At 44.3% G+C, this 23,080-nt stretch overlaps 2 protein-coding genes across 2 annotated transcripts in view; one reads left to right on the top strand and one right to left on the bottom strand.

Annotated features, from left to right (window-relative positions):
- The window catches only part of LOC126389773 (myosin-10), a 667,776-nt gene that overhangs the window by 352,378 nt on the left and 292,318 nt on the right, over positions 1 to 23,080 (bottom strand). The gene's annotated exons all lie outside the window — the stretch shown is intronic.
- The window catches only part of prr36a (proline rich 36a), a 38,847-nt gene that overhangs the window by 8,916 nt on the left and 6,851 nt on the right, over positions 1 to 23,080 (top strand). Inside the window, exons 2-5 of the mRNA XM_050043644.1 lie at positions 10,012 to 10,689; positions 10,872 to 10,962; positions 19,856 to 20,034; positions 20,245 to 22,896. Coding sequence (XP_049899601.1) covers positions 10,113 to 10,689; positions 10,872 to 10,962; positions 19,856 to 20,034; positions 20,245 to 22,896 — 3,499 coding nt within the window. The 5' untranslated portion in view covers positions 10,012 to 10,112. The remainder of the gene's footprint in view (positions 1 to 10,011; positions 10,690 to 10,871; positions 10,963 to 19,855; positions 20,035 to 20,244; positions 22,897 to 23,080) is intronic.

Below are 23,080 nucleotides of genomic sequence, written 5' to 3'. Positions count from 1 at the left end.
CTAAATGCAGCCCCCCCCCCCCCCACCACCACACACACACACACACACACACACACACACACACACACACACACACATAAAATAACAGGTCCACCCATGGCGATCAACAAAGACTGGCTGGGGAAGGTGCCAACAAATAGCTTTAGTGGCGTTCAGGATCTGGTGGTGAGGAAGAAGAAAAAAACAAACAATAGAACCTTAAGAAAGCTATAGGATGGTGAATCATTATAAGCGCTCATCTGTTTTCTTGGGTTTTATACTTCATTTATCCGTGTCAATATTATTTGTGGTTACATCACCCACAGCAGCTCAAATTGTAAAATATGGTTTTCCAGCTAAGTACCCTATGATGAATAAATAACAGTCCTACCCAACAATAATCCTTCCTCTGTTTGAGGGAGGTCATTAGATGTGGGTGTTTAGCAGCGCTGTGGCTTTTGGTGATGTTTTTATGCTCTTAGATTGCAAAAATGCATCATCCACTATACAGGATGTTGACAATAGAAGTCGGAAACGGATAATTAAGGTTGGAGTGCTTCCTTTTCTTTGGCATAATGCAGCCTAAAGGCATCACTCCTGTTGTACCAGAACAAAAGCCAATGATTCACCACATATCAATGGAAAGCAGGTTGTATAGTTTTGTGTTTCGGAACAGTAAGAATTCTCCGATTTATGTTGTCTATTGTTTTGACTAGTGGTTACTCTTAAAAGCACTTTTAGCTTTGTTTTAAATTGGACAGATCTACGTTGATAGTACAGCTGGGACATTAGTTACTCTTAGTTTTGCATTTACAGTAACAACATTCAGATACGACAGTGTTTCTGATGATGACAACTTAGCACACGGGCTCAGGAACCAGGCCCTGCAGTAGCTCTGACTGGTCCTCCAATAGTAACATAAGCTTGAATTGAGAAGAGCTTTTGTGTGCTCTTTAGTAAATAGATGGGATGTACAGACAGTATGCGTTTCTGTGGTTTTGTTTTAATGAGACATTGTTGAGAGACCGGGAGAGAGAATACCAGCATCTCTCGACATAATTATCCCCCAGTGCCCCACAAGTAATGGGGTTGTTTTGCTTTCTCTGTGTGTGTGTATATATATGTGTGTACTTATACATGCTACATAGTGAGGACCAAACAAAAATTATTTTTAAGCAGAGTGAGGACATTTTGGCCAGTCCTCATTTTCCCAAATGCCTGTTTGGGAGTTAAAACTTGGTTTTAGGGTTCAGATTAGAATCAGGGTTTGGGTAAGTGTTGGGGTAAGGGCATTTAGTTGTGACGGTTAAGGGTAGGGTAAGGGGCTAGGGAATGCATTATGTCAATGAGAGTCCTCACAAAGATAGAAGTACAAGAGTATGTGTGCGTGTGTTTTCTCGCCTGTCTGAAACCCTGCTGAGGAATGCATTAGGTGATTAATGGGTGTTGTAATGTTGACAGTCATCTCCAGCCTACTCACCTTGGTCATATGTCGTCTCTGGTGGAACAGGTGGAGTACTGTCATGTCAAATGTTCTGGACAGCTGAAACTTGTGTGGTTTATTTTCAAGGGCAATCTTTCTTTTCATCAGTTTACACCAACACACAAGTCTGACATGATAGGTTTGCTCGACCATTGCAGAGGCAGTACTCAAAACCAGAACAAATCCCCTCTGAACTGATGAATCTTCACAGATCGGCAAAAAACATCGTCCATAGCAAACAGCAGCTGTGGTTGCCTCTGTCAAATTTAAGCTATGACCTGGACGACAGGATTTTCTCAGATAAAAGGAATTTCCATTTCAGGGTGTCTGTGCTATTCACAGCCAGTGGGATGCTGTGCCAAAAGTCAATAATCCAATGGCAGTGTTGCACATATACTGATAGTGGCTGACAAGCTACATCATCCTCCATTGGCTTGATGTTTATTGGTTGTTTCTAACCCGGTGGAAGCTGTCAGCATCATTTTAAGATCACATTATGTTAGATGATTTTGCTGGAGAGAAGTGAAGACTATTTCACACACAGTGAGCTTTAAGCATGAAGATAGACTTACATGTGACTAGTGTTGCACGGTATACTGGTACCAACGGTAGACCGCGGTACTTAAACACCACAGTACATATGATACCATAATGTTGGAGTACCGTAGTACTATGGTACCTCACAGTACCACTATTGTGGGATAAGTTCAAAGTCCAATCGCAAGAGGGTGAGTGTCCACTCACCGTCCAATAACGGCGTGCGCTGGCCAATAACAGCGTGCGCTGGCCACCTGGCACTCAATATGCTGCTGCAGTGGTTTGTTTTCCAGTGACATTTCAGGTGTTAGCTGAGCTATTGAGTATCTTTAAGCAGTGAAAGTTATTATTTATTTCTTTTTACTTGTAGGCTAGATTTGTTTATATATGCTACAGTGATTTGTTTTCCACTACAGAGCTCTATGGTGCAAGCATTTTACTCGCATTTGCGACTAAAAATAGTTTTGTGCATTTCAACCAGCAGCAGAAACGAAAGGCGAATCCTGCCGGTTGTGGGTTGAATGGGGGTCACAGACAGGAATACGGCGGAGCGCTATGGCCACCGCAAGATAACAGCTCCAGGTCCAATCATTTCCTCTTGGAAATTGTGTCATAAGTACCTGAACAGGTGAGCCGTGGTGGCACACAGGTATGTGACGTGTCAGAGGAGAAACGAGCCGTTCACATTTCTCTCTTTGTGGCAGGTAACGGTCCACAAACCTCACCGCACTTTAGGGACTGTTCTTTACTTATGAAGGGACTGTTCTTTACTTGTCAGGGGAGGAGGGTGGCTGGTTGATTTTTATTTCATTTATTTATTTTATTTTAATCCCCCCTATGTTAATCACTTATTGATGCTGTTTTTGAAGTATGAATAAGTCAATAAGTAATTTATTCCATTGAAATATCAGTGATGTATTATAGAAAAGTGATTTATCTTTTTATAAATGACAAAAGGCACATCTACCTCATTTTTGCTGTGGTATCGTGATACTACTCAGAACCATGATATTTTCATTGGTATCATACCGTGGGTCCCAATTTTGGTACCGTGACAACACTACATGTGACAATGTTGGTGCTTTTCTGGTTATCAGTGTACAGTGCATATTTGTTTCATGCTTTCTGCTTTTGATGATGCATTGCTGTCCTTAGCCTGCTTTCAACTGACTTTGTTTTTCTAACTGTAGAAGTCACAAGTTAGTTTTGTGATACTGATCAAAGCTGGAGCACAGTCACTCTTATTCGCGAGAGGAGTAAGATAGAAACATTGAAAATGATAAATATCCTTTTTCTTGGCCTTGTTTGTGAAATACGCTCCAAGGACTCATGATGTACCATATTTGTGTTTGTGTGCCAGAGCAAGAGAGAGCTGCAAAGACTCGTGGTGTGCAGAGATGGAGGCAGCTATTCAGCAATGTGCTCTGTAGAGCTGTATATTCAAATGCTTGGCTCATATGTAACTCTGCCTCTCCTGTCAGCATGCTCTGAGACGTATGTGTGCGTGTTCCAACAGCAGATTGAATTTCTCTTCTTTCTCTGGCTCTCTTGTCACACTGAGTGTGTGTGTGAACTAAACACTCACTTGGTGATACAGCAGAAACTGCACTACTGCCTTCTATGGTCAGATAGAGAAATGGGAGGCTGTGTGTGTAAAAGCCTGCTGCTCCGAGTCAATTTATTGTCTCACTTTTAGCATTAATCTGTTTTTAGATTCTTCATTGGTCAGTAAAGAACGGGTTCTGTAATTTCTTTTGTTTTTTGGAGTGGTGGTGGTGGTGGTAGTAGACAGGGATTGGAGTTAAAGTGAGCAGTTTTCTCTACATCTGATAATGTTGAACTGAGACTGGAGCTTGAGTCCAAAGTGGGGAAACCCCCGTCCTTTCCCAAACACGATTAAACCTCTTGTTTTGTTCATTACTCCACTGAATAAACCGACCACCCTCTTCCTCTTAGGTTTTATTTACATACATTTGTGTATGCCTGTTTTTCTTTCTGTGCTCACGCCTTGAGCAAACACCAGAGGAAAGTTGATGAACAAACAAGACACATGGGTTTCATATCTTAGTTGTAAACGCTGTCATACTCTACATATGCTGTCTGCTGATCACTCCTACACCTCTGACCATGGTCAAGTTCACAAGCCTGCTTTCATTTGTTATGAATGGTCAAAGGTGCGGTTCTAGTAAGAATGTAGAGATCATCAAGTGTGCCTGTGGATTTGAAAGAATGCATGAAGTGGCGGGCGGCTAATTCTAGTTTTCACTTATTTTGTCTGTATGCATGTAAACTTGTGCCAATGACATTTTCACATCATGCACACTTTCATCCTACACTATTTGCTAACTCGCACTCTCCTCACACACGGCTCCATGTGATGTACACAGCACGCACACATTCATTGGGCTCCCTCTGACCCCTCCACTCCCTACTAGTGTGCACACACACCCACATATGCACGGCCAGCTGTCACTGTGTAGCCCTGAGGAGTCTTGAGGAAGTCAGTAGAGCTGGAATGTGGATGGGTCGGATGTGCTCTTGATGCTGTTGCTGCTTTAGGCATTCACTTTCTACCATTAATCATCGTGGAGCAGCTGAATCATTGACATGGATCTTACCGAAGAAACTCAACATCAGGCAACTGAAGTGGTTGGATTAATATCCAAACTAGGGCTGCAACCAAAATATATTCACTAAAAGTTTATCTGACATCTTGATAAAGGTATCATTTGTTTGGTCTATAAAATGTCAGAAAATTGTGATAAATTACTGTAATTATATCTCAGAGCCTAAAGTGCTGTCCTCAAGTATCTTGTTTTGTCAGTCTAAACGATAGTAGTTTCACTAGTATCACCACAATACAACAAAACGTTATTTGCCGAAGTCTGTTACAATCCAATATTGATTTAGCGCAATTCAGGGGTCTGTGATTGATATGAGACAATATGCCCATTGAACACAGTTGGTTACAGAAGAAGCTGCCACCCTTTAAAAAAAACAACACGTAGATATTGTTAATAATTGTAACCACTCAAGTGCAGTCAAGTTTACTTTAAATTGACTCCACTAACACACATAAAACAGTACATGGGATAAATTAACCTTCAAGGCTTGCTGTCAGAAATCTTTTCACTTTAACCCAAACCATGATCTTTTTCCACCTCAGAGCTATCTGGAAGGCAGACTTCTCCCAACAGCCATAAAACATGGATTAACAACAACATCATTTAACCAAAGTATAATATTCAGCTCAGTAATAGCTGTCAAGTTTCATAGACAAAACAATTGTTGTTGCTAGTCACTCATTATTAGCGTAACACTGCTCCGTCTCTTCATTCACTCTCATGCTCGCTTGACCACTGCTGCTCTGTCTCGTTGAGCCGAGGAGGAAGTTAAATGTTGTGTTTACAAACTGAAAGCAACAAATCCCACATAGTATGCCTTTTAAAGGATCCATTTATTATTGGAATAGTTGATTAATTATCTGTTGATCAGTGAATTGTTTCAGCTCTAATACAAAAAGGCACCTAAGGAAAAAAGTACTTGAAATGACTGAAATGTCCCTAATTTTCCTTCCCTGGCTTGTGTTTAGACAGAGTCAATCTGTTACACTCCTAATGTGTTATGTCTCTTGTTGTTTTGTAATTACAGCACTCTAAGGTAAATCTACAGATGACATTAAGCCCCAGCATCAGTATCAACAGCCCCCATCATCCACCACCTCCTCCAGCAGTCTGCACAATGCATTCCAAACCCCTGCCATGCTCTCAACACAGCTAAATCCCCCTCTGCTTGTATTAGACACAGTATTAAAAATGACCCATTTTGTCAGACACCACTTCTGATGTCTGGACGAGTCGAGCGAGAGACTGGGAGATGGGGTACGACAGATGTAATTAAACTGCCTCAAGGCAGAGGTCAGGAGTAAGATTTAATGACACACAAGGCCATATTTCTTTATTAGAAGAAGTGGAATGTAAATACCACTGAGGCCACTGAGTCCTTTCTCTGTCTAGACATACTCCCTCTAACAGTCTTACAAAGTGATGGCTGCATTTATAAACACACTCTTCTCCAGTTTGGGCTAAACGCATATTGCTGCAGTTCTTTCAGCCATTGGGCCTTTGTCTTTGTCATCACAATAAGTGCAACACATTGTAACTGTCACCAGGGGTCTTGAACTAATTGTGATATTAGCCATGTGGAGCTGGCTAGAAAGAAGGCATGCTGCGTCCTGAATATGGTTTTTAAATCTTCAGTGAACTAGGATTTGTTATGCAAATGTGGACTGAGAGAATGGCAGACAATAGAGGGTTTTTGTATTTCATCAAAATGCATGAGGTTTTTCATCTCGACTAGACGGACAATTTGAAAAATGCTGCTGGTGTTGTTGTGCAGTCATTTTTCTGAACATAAAATCAGGAGCTCTGACTCAACATGTTCTCAGCTCAGTGTCAACAGCCTGAAGAATCCCAAAACTGTGTATAGTATTGGTGTCAAGTGGTGGTCTGATGGATGTGAAAACAAGCATCAGCCCTGCAGAGCAGTCTAGCTGTAATTTAGTAAAACATCCCTTATCCGTGCGTGCGTGCGTGTGTGGATGGGATTTTAATGATCCATTCACCTCCCCTCTGCGCTGCGTCACATAGTGTCAGCTGGTTAGACATGGTGCCTTTACTTGCCCAGAAGGGGGTCATCACATGAGGAATGTGATTCATTCTGCGATCTGCTAAGCCCTTGGCATCAGTATCTGCGCTGGCCAAAATATGCCACGCACGTCACGGTGCCAGTCAAATTCCCTGTATCAGTGTTCTTTCCATTTGGATCAGCTCCTTCTGTCTGAATAAACTGGGTGAACGTTGTTGACAAGGAGAGAAACCAGCTTTTCCATTCCTCATGTAAATACTCTCTTTACACAAACATGCCAACACATTGAGATTAAAATCCAGAGGGACCGGTAAGAAGCCACCTTGCTTACCACTTCTCTAGGTTTCCAATTTGCTAATGGCTTCCAAACCTTCCCATTCATAAATGGAGTAATGACAATGGGTTTTATATGTGCAACACTGTCCCAAAGGCTCTGCACATTATCTAATTGATCATTAAAGCTGTGATATTTTCCAGAGGAAGTAACAATCCAAACTTTGTGTTGGTAGAGAGGCTACTCTCCGCTACTCAGCTTCCTTTCTGTGTGAGATTTGTAACCACAGTGACCGGAGTAGAGCAAGAAGGACAACAGAAGGCAGCAGGAGGGAAACTGTTGTACAGCAAGCACTGAGTCCAGGTTGTAACTTTTCCATGGCTGAACCAAAGGGTAGGATTTTACTGTTTTATACAAGAGATTAGGGGTTTCAGTGGCTGTATGCATGGTGTGGGTGTTTGTGTGGAGTCTGCAGGGAGGTGTATTCAGAGGTTATCAACACTAAACTGGCTAAATAAGTTAGTCAAAAACTGGCAACAAATGGTCCATTTATGCAGTTGACTTTTTATTGATGAAGCATCGTTGTTGCTCGGCTAACCTCCAGTACATTGACGCAGTAGAGTTCAGACTAACCTCATAAATAGGAGTGCAAAAGTATCAACATTTTTGGATCTGGGAGAAAGGGGCGGCAGTATTACCTCGGATGTTAATGTGTAACTGGCAAGGAAAAAAATGTTTCCTGACCGTTGGACAACATTAAGTGCTGCCTTTTTAAAAGACTTAATTCTAAAATGTCTTTTGGAAATGTGTCAGCTGGAGATGGATACAGATACTTTATCCATCTTAAACGTGTGTAGACTTTGGTTATTCTACATCATGAGGCTGTATAAATGCACTCAGTATCTTATGGCTGTGGAAAAGTTTGCTCATTGGCCTTTTTCCATGAAAACTAGCTTTTTAAGCTAATTCGAGTGCATTTACATGTGTGTTTTTTTTGTACACACTGTTTATTAATGTGCATTGTCCCTTTCAAATAAACTAAACTGAAACTGAAACAAGATATATTTAGTTATCTGGCTTAATGGCTTGCATATCATGAATTGTCTCCAGCTGTGACCTTTTTATTAGTTTGTACCGAGAGGGCAGAGTCTACTCTCTTTTTTGAATTGCTGTCATGAGGCCTGTTACCACTGAAGAAGTTCCTAGTACTATTTGAGGGGCAGGAACTTTACAGGAACGTCCTCTCGCTCGGCCCTCTCAACCGCCGTGTCTCCACTGAGAGGGCGGAGTAGGAGGAAGGTTCCTGTAAAGTTACCGGGCTCTGGATGTGACGTAATCGTTGTGCGACCATTTTGACCGGGGCGATGCGGCAAAGAAACAAGCAAAGAAGAAGAACAACAAAGAAGAAGAAGCAGACGTACGAAGCAGAAGTAACAAGAAGAAAGCAGACATAAGAAAGATGATTATCAATATAGAAGGAGCTGAGGTGGTTGCTGGGTTTCTGGCGTGTCTCTTCGTTTCCATGACTCCTTGTCTGCTGAGTTTTGAAAATGCCGGCTATTTTGTCGCTTTCTGTTGACGTCACATCCCGCCTTGAGTATATCCAATCAGTACCAAGTAAACCCCAAGCCCCACCCAGGAGTTTTTCGGGGCCGTTCTGAGTACCTACTCCAAGGCAGGGACTTGTTTCGCCCCTGTAAAAGTTCCGAAACTCTGTCCTTCGGGGGTGGTCCCTGCGGTGGAGACACGCACCAACGGCCCCGGCCCCGGCCCCGTAAAATTACCCCGAAGTTCCTGCGGTGGAAACGGGCCTATGGTTTGATCATTGATATTTTTACTCCTGTCTTTCTTGCTTAGTAGAAGAAAACCTATCCACTTTTATTCTCCCTTTTTTGGAAGCTTTTGTTTTGTTCCATTACTTAATTATATGCTAGTATGTCTTTGCTCTTTTTCCCTTTTCCATCTTTCTCAACCTGTTTTTATTTCCTCTTCAATCCATCTCTTGCACAGCTTGTTTTGTGGGCCATACAGAGCTTCTACTGGCGAGACCATATGTGTAGCAATTTACTGGAAGCAGATCTATTAGTAGTGGGAGGAGGGGAGGAACAAGTGGCTATATAGGAAAAAAGAGGAGTAATCGGGAGGGGGTGGGGAGAAGCTACTGTGGTCAGAGGGGCAAAGGAATGAGGAGTGTGGGAGGAGGGGATGATCGAGGGGGAAATAATAAACCCGTAACGAATCCCGGAAAAGCTCTGTCCAGCCAGAATAAAAGAACTTGACTGATGTTAATGAGTTCAAGACCTATATATGACTAAGCTCACACACATCCTCCACATCTCGTCCCTTTCTCCAACCTCACCACAGCTTCTTCTACTCTACATAAATTCCAAGTTTTCCACTAATACTGTCAATTAAGGAATCTCCCAGCACACAAATCTCTTAAGTGATCACAGGATGATGTAACGATTACCATCTGCATCTGCTCAACAAAGACAATGGCTGACAAGTGGGCCATTTGGTGCTTGTTTTTCACCTCCTCCCTCTCCTCCTCCTCTGTGGGCTGTGTGTCATGTCAGGAGATTGTGAAGCCTCTCTTGGCTTTCAGCACTCCAAACCACAGCTTTTTCCCTTTCAGTTTCAAGATGCTGGAAGCCATTTGGAGCGCAGTCACAAGTCATCAGTTTTTTGTTTCTGCCCCATAAAATGTGCAGTTGAAACAACCACGACTGCTTTTATTGTGGTACTTTTAATAGTGATTCCTGAGTTTATTTTGATACCGCACACATTATGATGCATTATTATCATGGTAATTGTGTTAGATGGGTTGACTAGTCACTGTGGAGGAGCGAGACTGGTCTACAAAACAGATTTGTTGGCATCTTTCAGTGCTCACTTCCTGTTTTTCAGACTCCTTCAAATTCCTTGGAGGCCCCTCTCCATAAATGGCATTTCCTTTGGCTGACAGTGTCATGTTCATCATATGACTTCATGAGTAGTGAGGCATGGTTCAATTCTGGGTTTAAGAGTAGGTGTGCAGTAAAAGAAAGTTATTAATATCCTTGTGATGATGTGTTTTGTTGTTCTTCTGCAGGACATTGAAGTGTGAGAGCAAGGGCCAGTCAAGACGAGTGTGAGCCCCTGGACCTTTCAAGGAAGCAGCAACGTTGGCATTCTCACCTGTAAGAGGAAGGAATGAAACCGGATGGGGATACCATGGAAACCACGGAGCCCACCGAAGCCGCAGCAGTAGCAGAGCCTTCATCATTGCAGGACAACATAACAGAGCCAGCCCCATCGCAACCAGAGGAAGCTGCAAGTGATGCAGCACCTGCGACGGCTCCGAAGGCCAGTGGCAAGCCAGTGGCAACAGATGCCAAAGTCAAACCAAAAGCTGTTGCAACTAAAACACAGCCCACAGCTAGATCTGCAGGGGCCTCTGGGTTGCGGCCAGGTACTGCCTCACACCGCACGGTGAATGACGTCAAATCCTCTAACAATGTCTTTGCAGCTGCAGCCAAGAAAACGACAACTACAGCAAAATCATGGGCAGCGGGAGCTGTACCGAAAAGGCCGGTGGGTGTAGCAGCAGTTTCTTCAACTGTCAAGAACCAAACTAGAGTGCCTGACAAGAAGCCTGTTGGATCGGCTAGGGCTACCTCTGTTGCTTCTGCCACAGCAACAAATGGTTCCAAACCAACAACAGTGAATGGCGTTACTAAGAAGAGACCACCAGCTGAGACTGTTAATGTAGCCAGACCCAAAACCACAGGTAAGACAAGATAAGTAAAACTGCATTGAAATGAAAAAGACCGATGTAGTTTATGTGATTTCGTGTCAGTAAAATATACAGGACTTTTCTCTGCTACAACCTATGCTTAAACATCTTTAATTTTGCTTCTTTTTTTTTCTATGCAGTCTCACTTTAATGTCCTTCCATTTTTATTTTTTTAGCTACTGCCAGCAGAGCAGCAGTGTCCACTGCCCCAAAACCCAGCACTTCGACCAAAACCGCGGATGGTGCCGCTGCCTCAAAGACCACCAGGTATGCATGTTTATCCAAACCAGGCAGCAGGAATGCTAAAGTAATCTAAACAGAGGCCGATGGTGCGGTGTCCACAGAGTGCTCTAACACAGGCATTTGAATAAAGTATGCAGTTGCAAACTTCTTTTTGTTTTACTTAACAATAACCCTCCTCCCTCACTTTCTTTCTTCCTGCTCTTTATTGTGTTTCTGTCCTTCATTCACACACATCCTCCCCCTCTCTGAGATCTCAACTTTATAATCCCCCCCCTGCAAACTGGATGAGAGGGTGACTGTTTATCTTGATGCCCTAAAGAGAGCAGGGGAGAACGGTGACCATTGTGGTCTTTGGGCCGTTATTGAGTCAAATTTCGCTTCAAGAGCGTGAGTCATGTTAGCAGAAATAACCTGAGACAGAGGGCCTTAACAGAGGCAGTGATACTGAAGAACAACCGCTTTGTCCCAAACAGACCCCCTGGCAGAAACCAGCCCCACCTCCCCAGGGCAGAGAGCTATTGACTCGGGTCATAATCCCTCTCATACTGAGCTGGTGGTTTGGACAGAGAGTGCTCTAGTTGGACTTGAAGTGCTGCTCTCAAATGATCAGTTGGGGTGTTGTAGAATTTCATAGTTGACCGTGCCATTTACTGCCACTGGGACTAGAAAGCTTTTGTTCATTAAGACTTTTTACTCGAAAGAAACTCAAGATACCAAGGAAAACTACAGGCTTTTGTAAAATGTTGCCAAGCGTAGTTGTCAGCTGGTGAAATAGTGATTACAAGTTTTAAACTTGAGGATGTTGTCTGCTGTACAAATTGTGCTCTCTACAGAATCATTTTTTACATTCAAAGCAAGTTTCAAATGTCTGTCGTCATATTTTATGATGTCATCACCGTAAAAATCCTTAAACAAAACCTGCAATTTGGGTAAAGTCATTCATTGCATTAAATGAGTTAGTCTTTTTTTTTTTATTAAATCAACTTTAATGAATGAATAAATGTAATTTATGGTGCTGTGAGATTGCTGCTACACTGCCCCGTTAATACAGCATTAATATGTGCCTCATTTCTGAGCACCAAGTGGGAGAGCAAACTACACCGAGATGTTGTTTTTGAAAGGCTAAATGCCAACTAATACGGACAGAAGCAGAATATTTTGTTAGATAAAAACGTGTGTTTTGGAAATGATTACCTGTCTTTTTTCATTAAATTTTAACTTTTGGACTTGGAAAAAGCTCTGGAGTCATTGGGATTGTTTGGATCTCATGAGTTGGAAACAATCCTACACAGCCACCACTGGAAACTAATTCTGCAAATAGTATAATACTAATAATATTAGTGTAGCCTTATCTTTATCTGCAACTGTGCAGAAAAAAGCTGCCTAGCATTCGAATGTTGTTTTGTGTTTGAATCTTAACATTATGAATGAAGCTCTAACAGATTGTAAAGCCCCTTGAGGCAAATTTGTGATTTGTGATATTGGACTATATAAATAAACTTGGCTCGACTTGATTTAATGTCATAGGCCTTTGTAAACTTTAGAAACATCACTTTATATACACAGAGTGCCAGATCCATAATCCATCACTTCAACATCTTTCCACAGGATGTGGCGTTCTGTACTGAAAGGCCTGATTAGATTCTCTCTCCACTTGTCTTCTCTCTTAATGATCTCTTATTAGATAAAAACTAATATGCTGCCTTGTCCTTCTGTTTTCTGAAGCAGCATGGGGTCATTGCATACTGTCTTTACTATAAGAAATTAAAAAAAAGCCTATTTGTGTGTAACGGCACCAATTTCTATACCTCAACTCTTTCTATTGTAGATATAGAAGTTTTAAACAGGGATCAATGCTCAGGCTGAAACCAAAGTTGTTTTCCTTATCCGTTTTTTCACTCATATTATTTCTACTTTTTAAAATGCTAATTCCAAGTTCCTAGATTAAGTTACAATATTATAAAACAGAAAATAATCAAATTTGCATATTTGAGAAGGTGGACCCAGAGAATGGTGTTGTTGTTTTCTCTTGATATATTATTAAATTCAATGACCTCTTCATCATTAGTCAATGGTTTGATTGTCAGGAGGATTTAGTTTATTTTCTGTGTTGGATTTTTCAAGAGTGACCATGTTCAGTTTTATGTAAAATTTAATACTCTGGCACCACGTAGGCTTTGGGTGACAATTGGTCAAGCAAGGAGTGGTTGCTCTTGATGTCTACTCTGTGTGTTTGTTTGTGTGTGGAAGGGTGTGAGCACGGAGAAGCTCATCCTCTGAATTAATCAGATGAGGCATTTCAAGTGTTGGAGTCTGATTACAGCAGCACATCATCCCTATGTGACTGTTTCCTGGCTCGTTCCCTGGGACATGACATCAGGCACTCGCCTCTCGGCTTGAGACATAGAGAGGACAACAGGAGAACAGCAGCAGGTGCCCGCCCATGTGACAGATGATGCGTGTTGCATTTCGTGCCACCTGCATGTGATGTCAAAGTCAGTGGTGTGTCGCATCCTTTGTGTAGCAACAGTAGTAGTGGTGTGCTTTTCAGTCAGTGTTAGTGTTCGTGCCGGCTCTCTGGCAGAGACGGGCAGTAACACCGACAGACCTTCTGTCAGCTCAAGCGGTGACTTGCATTGACACAGACCGATGGCACTAACAATTCATAGCAACACAAGAATTTAATGGTGTTAAATGATTTGACAATACCTAATGAGATTATTTAGCCGTAACACAATGGCTGCACAGCCTCTTCCTTGTAGTTATGCAGCTACGTCTTTGTAATTTCAGCCCTGATATGTTTGTCATATTGCTGAGGCAACAGCAGTCATTGTTGCCCAAACTGTCACATGGAAACACACATTCACAGATCTTTTGAGTCCTACAGGAAGGCCAGCATAAACCACATCTCACTAAAAGTCTAATGGAACACACCACCTGAGGCCAGTGTAAAGACCAGCCTCCCTCATGAAGTATTGATGGTAATTGGCCCAAAGGGAGAAGTGGAAACATTGAGTTTTTGAGAAATGAATTTACTTTTGCCAGAGCCTCAGTCATGAAGGACAAATGAGATTTGGTGATCGTGTTCAGCTATGAGATCCTGGAAATGGGATTTGTGCTTAGGTATGGTGGGAATAAGATTTGAAGGATATGATTTAAAAGGCAGTTCTGGATCTGTGCTGAACACTCTTTGTGCTTGCAGCAAGGTGGCAGGGCTGTTTTCAGCCATGTGTTGATATTTCTGTTTCTTACTTACAGTATGTAACCAAAACCGTTCTTATATGAACTTCGGACAGTGTCTGGAGAATCAGGAGTTTCCCTTTCACACATGTAGGACACAACAGAAGGCTGTCTGTGTCAGAAGCGTTCTTACCTACCTGCCTGGTTAGAGCGTACAGGAGTCAGGAAATGACCTGGGTTAACACCGTGGTCACGTATCCGATTTGTAATTTGTTCATAAATGACGCAGTCTGTTGCTGTTCTTGAATTTGTCTGACAATTTCGGCTTCTGCCCTTACCTACTGAAGCTCCTGAATCTCGCCATCTATCCAGTTAGGCATTTTTGTTGCAGTCTTCGTGGGAATGACTCTTCTTCTTCACCCTTGGATGTTTGTTTTCTTCTGGTACCGTCCGAGCTGAAAATGTCATCAACACATCACACATGGACTCAGTCCGACACTACACAGACTTTGTACCATGGAGCTGGCAAAGTAAAGTCCGATCAAACTGATTTGGACATTTGCATTCTTACATACATCTCCCTCAGGTGATGTCTAGATCATTTCAAGTTTGCAGTGCATTTGTGAAAGCAGCTTGAGAAACGCATTCATGAGTAGACACACAATCCATCTGTATTGACAAGAAGATGACTCTGTCTCAGCGGTAGATGAGAACCCCTGATAACTGGAGTAGAAGCCAAATGTGTTCTAATCTGGCACCTGCTTTGCTCTCCTCTCCTCCAACGACGGGTTATGGTGTCCTTGCACTGACTGTGCAATCAGTCTTTGTCCACCCCACCCCCTCTTTCAATCTCCCTTCTCTTCCCCCCCATTCTTTTTTTCTGCCGTCTGTGCATGCACAGTGCCGGGCATTTCGCCAGGATCTCCTCAAGCCCTCCTTAAAGCCCAACTCCCATCGAGCTGTCCCCATATTTCGAACTCATCCATCATTTAGCTGCATATAGAGACTGTTAAATTCAGAGTGTAGTTGTGTAACATGAGAAGGGCAGTGATTATGTTGCTGAACAATCAGTAAGATGATTTATGTTCATAGCATTCCCATTGGGATTGGACAGAAATGCTGGTGGATGGTAGTTTTTGCTCTTTCAGATACTGAATGTTCCCTCATTATTCAAAAACTGAATAGGCCGTAATGGAGAATTTATCAAGATACACCGAACCCATTGCACTGGCCGTAGACGACAGACTTGGCTTTGCACAATATGCTTTGCTCTCAATTTTATCCTTACATGTTGTCTGTTTCTCTCCCCACCTCTTCTCCGGATTACTTGTCTTGTCCCATTGGAGATAAAACTGTCATTTCTCCCCGACTTGGTGGGGAGCAGGATTACTGTCCTAACAGAAAAGGCCCATGGCATCTATCACAGTGACGGCGGGTGCCCAGGGCCTCATAAGAGCCAACACTGTCTGCCATGCTATTGCTAGGCTGCGACACTTCATCTCAACTTTCCACTGAGCTGATTCAGGCCTCCACTCTGTATTGTCAAGGAGATAACCGTAGGCTCACACAAACCCGAGGAATGTGTGCTCCCTGCAGGAAGGAGTAAAGCAGCTGGTTTTGGACAGCCTACAAGCCAAACAAGGTATTGTTAGGGTGCTCCACTTTTATTTGTTGTCTTGGATGGGGGCCCTTGAAGTAGTGAGGGGGAAAATGGGCGGAGACAGCAAAATGTGTACTTTGACTGCATTTTGTTTGTAGGATGAGCTTACTGCAGCAGGGATAAAGTGTACCTCCTGGCCAAGCCCTCTCCTTTATCTTTGGCGTGATTAAAACAGAATAATTTAATCTACAGGAGTGGGTATGCCAAGGGAGTTCAGCCTCCCAGCTGTGTTTTTGGAAGGAACAAGAGTAAAGAGGGAGCCATGGATGAATGGATGGAAGTAGGTGTGGCATCAGAAACCCCCTTGGCTCCTGTTTACACTTTGGTTTTTAGCCAAACAGATGTTGCAGCTGCTCAGCGTGTTAAAATACCATGGGTGTGTTGTTTGCATCTGTCGCAAACATTTGTGAATATTGTCTGCAAAACAAAGAGAGTGCATGAGTGACTCCCTCTGCTGACCTTTGCCCCTAAAAGGACCTTGTGTGTGGTCATTAACATCCTGTAGATGGCTGTGTAGTGCCTCTCATTCTCCCTTTGGACTTTTATTTGTATTGATTTCAACCCTCTGTTGGCAGGCAGTGTAATCCATACTAATACACCAACAACAGAACCACCAGCCATCAGCCACCACCCACAGGCAGTGTGTGGAGTACACGCATTAGTGGATCTGCATGTTCTTCTCTGTGCTGTCCCTCTAGATCAAACCTTTTATGAGTTTTGACTCATCATAAAACAATAGAGGGTGGGGTTGGGGTTATATTGTGTCTATGACTGACCCCCCCCCCCCCCCCCTCTTTATTCCCATCCCTTAACTCTCATCTTCATTTATGTCTCGCAGTCTCATTTCATCCTTCAGTCTCACTCAGTCACTTTTCCCAGCTCAATTATGTCTGCCTTGATTCCTGCTATAATTGAGTGATTCTGTCAATTCATATTTTGCTTGTCTGCAGGATTGGATATAAAAATGGCCCCAGTTAATGCACCTTTTTCTACCTTTCCCCTCATTCTGTTATTGTTTTTCTGCTTAAAAGTACAGACCCGTGCCCTTCTCTCCCGTCTTGTGTGTCTCCTTGTTTATTTTTCGTCTCTTGTTCATCGTTACCCAACATTCACTCAGGGCAGATTTCATCTCTGTGTCTGACACACTTCCCAGTGCTTTGGCTGGACTTCGCATTACAACCCAAATCTTCTGTCTGATAGCAGCCAATTACAATACCCCTATGAGTCCCTGTCTGTGCAGTGGTTGTCTGATCCTGGGGAAACAAATGGTCATTGTAATGGTTATTGTGATGTGGGAGCGGCATCTGTGCGCAGGCATGCTGCTCCGCTGAAAGCCATCTAAGTCAGTGTGTCTCTGTCAGTTCATGTCTACATCATCTACCATGTCGACAGACCAAGTCCAAAAGAAGACGTAATGGAGGTTGTCGTAATTGGCAATGGGGTCACACAGTTCCTTAAGGCAGTTACATTTGATTACGCAGCTCTTGGTTGTTGTGAAAAGACTCAGTTTTATTAAAAACAGATGTCGACTCGTACGAATTATGAACAGTGCTGAGGTTTTGCATAGTTTTTGCACACCAGGGTTTAAGTGTAGAAGCTAGTACTGCCTGTGGGTGACATCTAGCTCATTTAACTGACTGACTTTGTAGGTTTGCCAATGCAGCAATGCATTGTAGCACAGACTATGTTAAATTCTTGGAGCCTGACAAGACAAATGTATTGTGAAGAGATTTCACAGAGCCCAATATAGCACAGCATAAGCAACATTCAGATTTTTATGTAGGTTACTGCTGCTCATATTACTGCACTTTTTAGTCTGATGCACAGATGTCACTGACAAATTTGCTTCTGCTGATCAAACTGTATCCTATAACAGGGTGCTGGCATGTGGAAATACTTCTTAATTGATCACTTCAGTTGATCTCAGAGCAGGACTGTTTGAAGAAAAGGATTTGGCCCTTAGTAAGGCTCTGAAAAACATAACTGAATAATACCGCAAAGTAGTCTTGCCTCTAACATAAGATACCTACAACTTTATTACATGCTCTACATTGCTTAATACTATGAAGACATTGGCTCTCAATTTAAAAGGTTGGCAACCTCCACATGATGGGTTGCTCAGAAGTATCAAATTTTGAGGTTCAGAATATTTTATCGAATAGCACTTGAAAATGTTGAATAAGGACTTGGATAGGGTTCAAGTTTCGATATTTCCAAAAGTGTTTTCCTTTGTGGTTGTGATTGTGTCAGTCAACTGAGCCCATGTGTATCATATATCTGATAAGCAGATTTGAATTGGAATGCCCAGTCAGTAATTAATGAAATATAGCAGAAACAGCAGACATGGGTTGGGGTCTAAAATTTGGCAGGAGGATCAGTTTTAGTCAGGTATGGTTTAAAAGACTAAAAGGCCCCTGCAGAACTAATCTGCTGATTTAAGAACTGTTTTATGAACCTAAAGCTAAGTTCACTCCACAAGACTTCGGATTGCTGCGCTGTTCACACTTCATAACTTTCTGTCTTGTAATCAAGTTTTGAAGTTTTTGTGGTCATTACATGTCACTACATGCCAGCAACAGGGGGTCACACACTACAGGATGCTTCACCTGTAGGAATCCCAAATGATTGTCATGTGATGTGCAGGTCGAACCAGGGGTGGGTGCTTGCTAGAATATATCAAATTCAAAAAGTGACAAAGCGGGGCGCTGAGTAGCTCAGCGGATAGAGTGGACGTCCCATATAACTTACAGAAACATTGCATGCAATGCTCCGCCTTCTCTTGCCCCGTCTTTGTCACTTTCTCTTTCTCCCTTTCAAGCACACATGTGCACACCATGAAAAGCGCTGCAGCACTGCTTGTCTGTCTTCACCCCGTGTCTTGCACTCTCAGTGGCTGTAGCTCACTGACAAAGTCCTCGACAGGTCCAGATATTTAGCATGCTAGATATCTGGGGAGCATCTGCGACCCTTTTGGCTCTAGTTTTTGAACAATATACAGAGTGCTGAAGCACTGAGCCAACGCCGATGTGCCTTTGATCTAAGGCTTTTGTTGGGGAGCTGCAAAACTGTCAGCAAGCGTAAACTCAGGGTGTCATGTAGTGTGAACAAGGCTTAATGGATTGAGTCTCCAAGAGGCAGAGTGGTGTCTTCAGAGTGTTCTTTTCTGCCAATTTTGACATTTAGATGGGTTTTAACTTGCTAAGTGAATCAACATAATGTTAGGTTTACTGTAGGTGTTGTAGACCATAGTGTGTCTGTTCTGAAGGCAGAGCACATATTGAATCTTTCCTCTTGTCTAGGAGAGGAGCTTAATGGAAGAAGAGAGGAAGTGGGGAAAGGAGTTTTGGCTTGTTGTAGCTGCAGTTGTAGTGATTGAGTGGATTAGTGCAGTGTCACATAAGAACTCTTCCTGACTGAGTAGTAGACCAGGAGCTTAAAACAGGATTGATTTGAAGACTGTTTTCTTCCCTCCTCCCCCACCTGCTGTATGGGTTCTTAACTTTTATGCCCCTCTCTCCTTCTCCTCCTCTTTTTAACCAAATTTTTCCACTGTCCTTGATTTTCTCCCGCTTTGGTTTGGCTGCTTTCCCTCTTTTTGTTACACTCATCTTTTTTCTGCTCACCATACAGCTCTTAATTCGATACCCTCTGCTCCTGTCACTGTTAGTTGCCTCAGCTCTCATCTCGTCTATCTCTGCATTACCTATTTTCTTTGTCATTCTTCTCCTATTCAAGCTTCCATTTCCCTTCCATCTTTTTATTTTATTCCTGTCATCCTCCTTCTCGTTACACCCTGTCCTTGTCTCATGGAAGTGATTGGAGAATAAGGCAACCTTACAGTGTGGCACTAGATGGATGGTGCTACGATAATGGGTTCCTGTTGAAATTGCTTTTGTGGTTTACATTAAGGCAGGTCATTTATTTATGCTTGTAAATGCATGTAGAGGCAGAGCATCTGGTTTCATGTTTGGAGCTTAGCCAACAAAATGAATGGACCGCAAAAATTGAGCTGCCATAACTTGTTTTTGTTGTTGAGCTTTTTTTGCCACTTGAACATGTTTGTTTGTCCTCCTTCAGGCCTGCTACAGGTCCCTCAACATCTCGACCTGCATCTACTGCAGCAAGGCCCGCCTCAGCTACAGTCAAGCCCTCCACCACTGCAACCACCAAAACCTCTGCTTCTAGAGTTACCACAGCACCCTCTACTGGCAGGACCACAGCGGCACAGCCTCCCAGAACTGCTGCTCCTAAGAAAGGTAAGGCGTTACTGCTTCTAAACTGGAGGAGACACTTCTCTGAAGCCATGTCCTATTTTCATTTGAATTGCATAAACACATCTTATTGTTTTGGTTAGACAGTTTCAAGTTGTTAGCCTGAAATGTCTGTCACAAAGTAGCATGAAGTGGTTGACTTAAGCACCAGCAAACAGGGTAAAATGACATTTGCTGTTTTTCTCTGTGCACCAGATGTCAGTCGCCCACCTTCTGCTGCAGTGGCAAAGAAACCTACAACGGCTACAACATCCACTGCCACCAAAAAACCTGAACCCTCTCGACCCATGGCCGCCGTAAAGCTCAGCTCTGCCTCCAAATCCTCCACAACAGCGAAGGCAGCAGACCCCAAGGTGTCACAGCCCAAAACTCCCACACCTGCGAAATCAACTCCCACAAGGAAACCTGTAGCTGCTGTTCCGTCTGTTGCCCGTAACAAACAGCCCCTTGGTCGAACCCCGCCTGCCTCTCCAGCCAACAGACCTGCAAACAGCAGCACCCCTCAGGCAAAACGTGGAACCAAACCCACACAGGCTGTCCCACCTTTTACTACTGGCAAGAAGACAGGGGTCTCAAATACGACCAAGCCTGCTGTAGAAGCACAGATTGCTGCTGGTGCAGCAGTAGTAGCTGCCACAGCAGTGACTGTACTGGCAGAAACGGGCGCTTCAGAGTCCTTCCCACAAGTACCATCCCCTGCTGCCCCTGCACCAGAAGAGGTCCCTGCCTCAGTCGTGGCCCAGGAAACCAAGTCTCAAGAGACTGCTCAAACACATGCTGCTGCTTCATCTCCTCCACAAAGCCCTGTTAGGACAGGTGTACCACAAACATCTCCACCCCAGGAGCAGGTAGAAAGCAGTGCTTCCTTACTAACCACGCAGGAGCCGACCCCTGCCCCAGCTGAGCCTACATTACCACCAGTGGCCTCTCCTCCAGATATATCAGAGGAGCCTGTTTACCTGTTAACAGACCAAGCCCCCTCCACATCTACAGCCCTCCCAGCAGCGACAAATGCCATCCCTCTGGTAGTTTCTCCTACCAATTTAAATGAGGAGGAGGATGAAGAGGAGAGGGAGGGAAGCCAGTTGGTTTCTGTGTCTGAAATGAGTGGAACCACACAGCCCACAGAGGAGTCTCGTCCTGGGTCGGCGGGACCAGTAGGAGGGTCTGCTTGGAGGGCTGGTGGCGCCTTGCTTTCTGAGCTGGACTCTGAGGAAGTAAGCGGCAGCCAGCAGGGTGCGTCTGAGCTGAGTGCCCCTGGTGTACTGGAGGGCACAGAGAGCATGGACGATCTGGGAGACGGCAGTCTCAAAGGAGCCATTGACATGGAAGGAGCCTCAGCTGGTTCACCTGACTTTGAAAAAGTTCCTGACATACCAGTGAATGACTTTGATGAAGACGATGATGAGGACGATGACGATGATCGGGTGTGTGACATGGATGTGGGCTCAGAGCGGGCAGATGAACCGCAGAGACCCAGGCATGACAATGATGTGGATGATGATGAGGAGGATGAAGATGTGGAGATGGCTAGTGAGGGGGTGACAGAGAGTGGGCTGGAAAGCTATGGGAATGCAGATGAGGACGACTTTGCTGAGGATGAAAGGTTGGACAACTTGAACAGAGTGGCTCAGCCCCCACCTCCCCCTCCTGTGCTGCCCTCTGCCCCAGCTGCTCAGTGGGACCAACCAAACCCCTTTGCTGATCCTTGGGCAGAACCTCTGCAGCCACAGCAGGTTCTTGAGCACATCCCCCAGCATGCACAGGTGGCAGGAGCGGCTGCAGCTAGTCCTTTGGCAGACCCCTGGCAAGCAGACACTGAGACTCCAACTCAGTCCCCAGCCCAAGCTTGGCTAGAACTAGGCTCTGCTCCTTTTATTCCTGAAAACCAAGAAGTTCCCCATCATTCCTCTGTCAAAGATGAGCCACAAAATCTAGAGGCCCAAATGTACATGGACCAGTCCAGCCCAGCCCCAGTGCAGACCCTGGTCCCAGCTCTCCTCTCTGCCCCAGGAATGTCTCTTTCAAGCACCCTGAGCAGCGAGACCAGCACGCCAGAGGAACTCTGTGACTACAATCGAGACGGGAAGCTGCAGCCTCAAGATGTGCAAGCCCAGATGCTTTCCCCACAGCCTGACCTGGACTACCAGGACATGGGCATGTACTCAGAGAGAGGAGACGGGGAAGGAGAGGAGGAAGCTGAGGCTGAGACGCTGCCCGCCGATGAAGTCCTGGGTGGCCCTGCAACTGCCCCCACTTCCAACCCCTCCTCATCCTCAGTAACAGAAGACGAGGCCAGCGACACAGAGGGAGAGGCTCAGTTGGATGACTCCTTGGAGACTCCAGCAGTCTGTCAGACAACCTTTGACACGCAGCCTTCAGCCCAGCGCTGCCTGTCCACCGTGGAAGAGGGAGAGGAAGCTGACATGGAGGAGGTGATAGGTGGCGCAGGCGAAGACACCACACCACCTTCAGCTACATCGTTGGCATCATACGGCTTTGACACCATGACCACAGCTTCAAACTCCAACGCCCACTCCACAGGGGAGAGCTGTATCAAGAGCCCTGGAATCTTCTCCCTGGAGGAGCTGCCCGAGGAGGCTAAGGAGCCCTTTCTCATCCCGCAACCTCACACCGAGCCATGCACTGCAGAGCAGCAGTACATCGAATGCGGGAAGCAGGAAGCGGAGCCTGCTGAGCATGTCAAGGAGGAAGCACCAGGGCCCGAGGAAGCCCTGGACCCCTCGTCAACTCTAAGCACTTTGCAGCAACCTGAGGAAAACCCAGATGACATCCAGCCTCCCTACTATTCTGCTATCTGTGAAAAGACTGAGAACTCTTTTGCAGGTAACGTATAGCTCATCCTCTCCCTAAGAGTCCAAGTAATGTCCCTTAACGCCCTCTGGCCCCGCTCCAACCTCCCCCACAATATCTCTGTTGTAGCTCTTGTCGTCAGTGTTTGTCCTGAAATCTCTGGGGGTGGACGTAATCGAAGTTAAATAAACAAACAAAAAAACAGAGAGCAAAAAAA

Source organism: Epinephelus moara, chromosome 5, assembly GCF_006386435.1.
Source record: "Epinephelus moara isolate mb chromosome 5, YSFRI_EMoa_1.0, whole genome shotgun sequence".
NCBI lineage: Eukaryota > Metazoa > Chordata > Actinopteri > Perciformes > Serranidae > Epinephelus > Epinephelus moara.
Note: the sequence above shows the minus strand (reverse complement) of the source record. Positions and strands in the feature narration are given on the sequence as shown.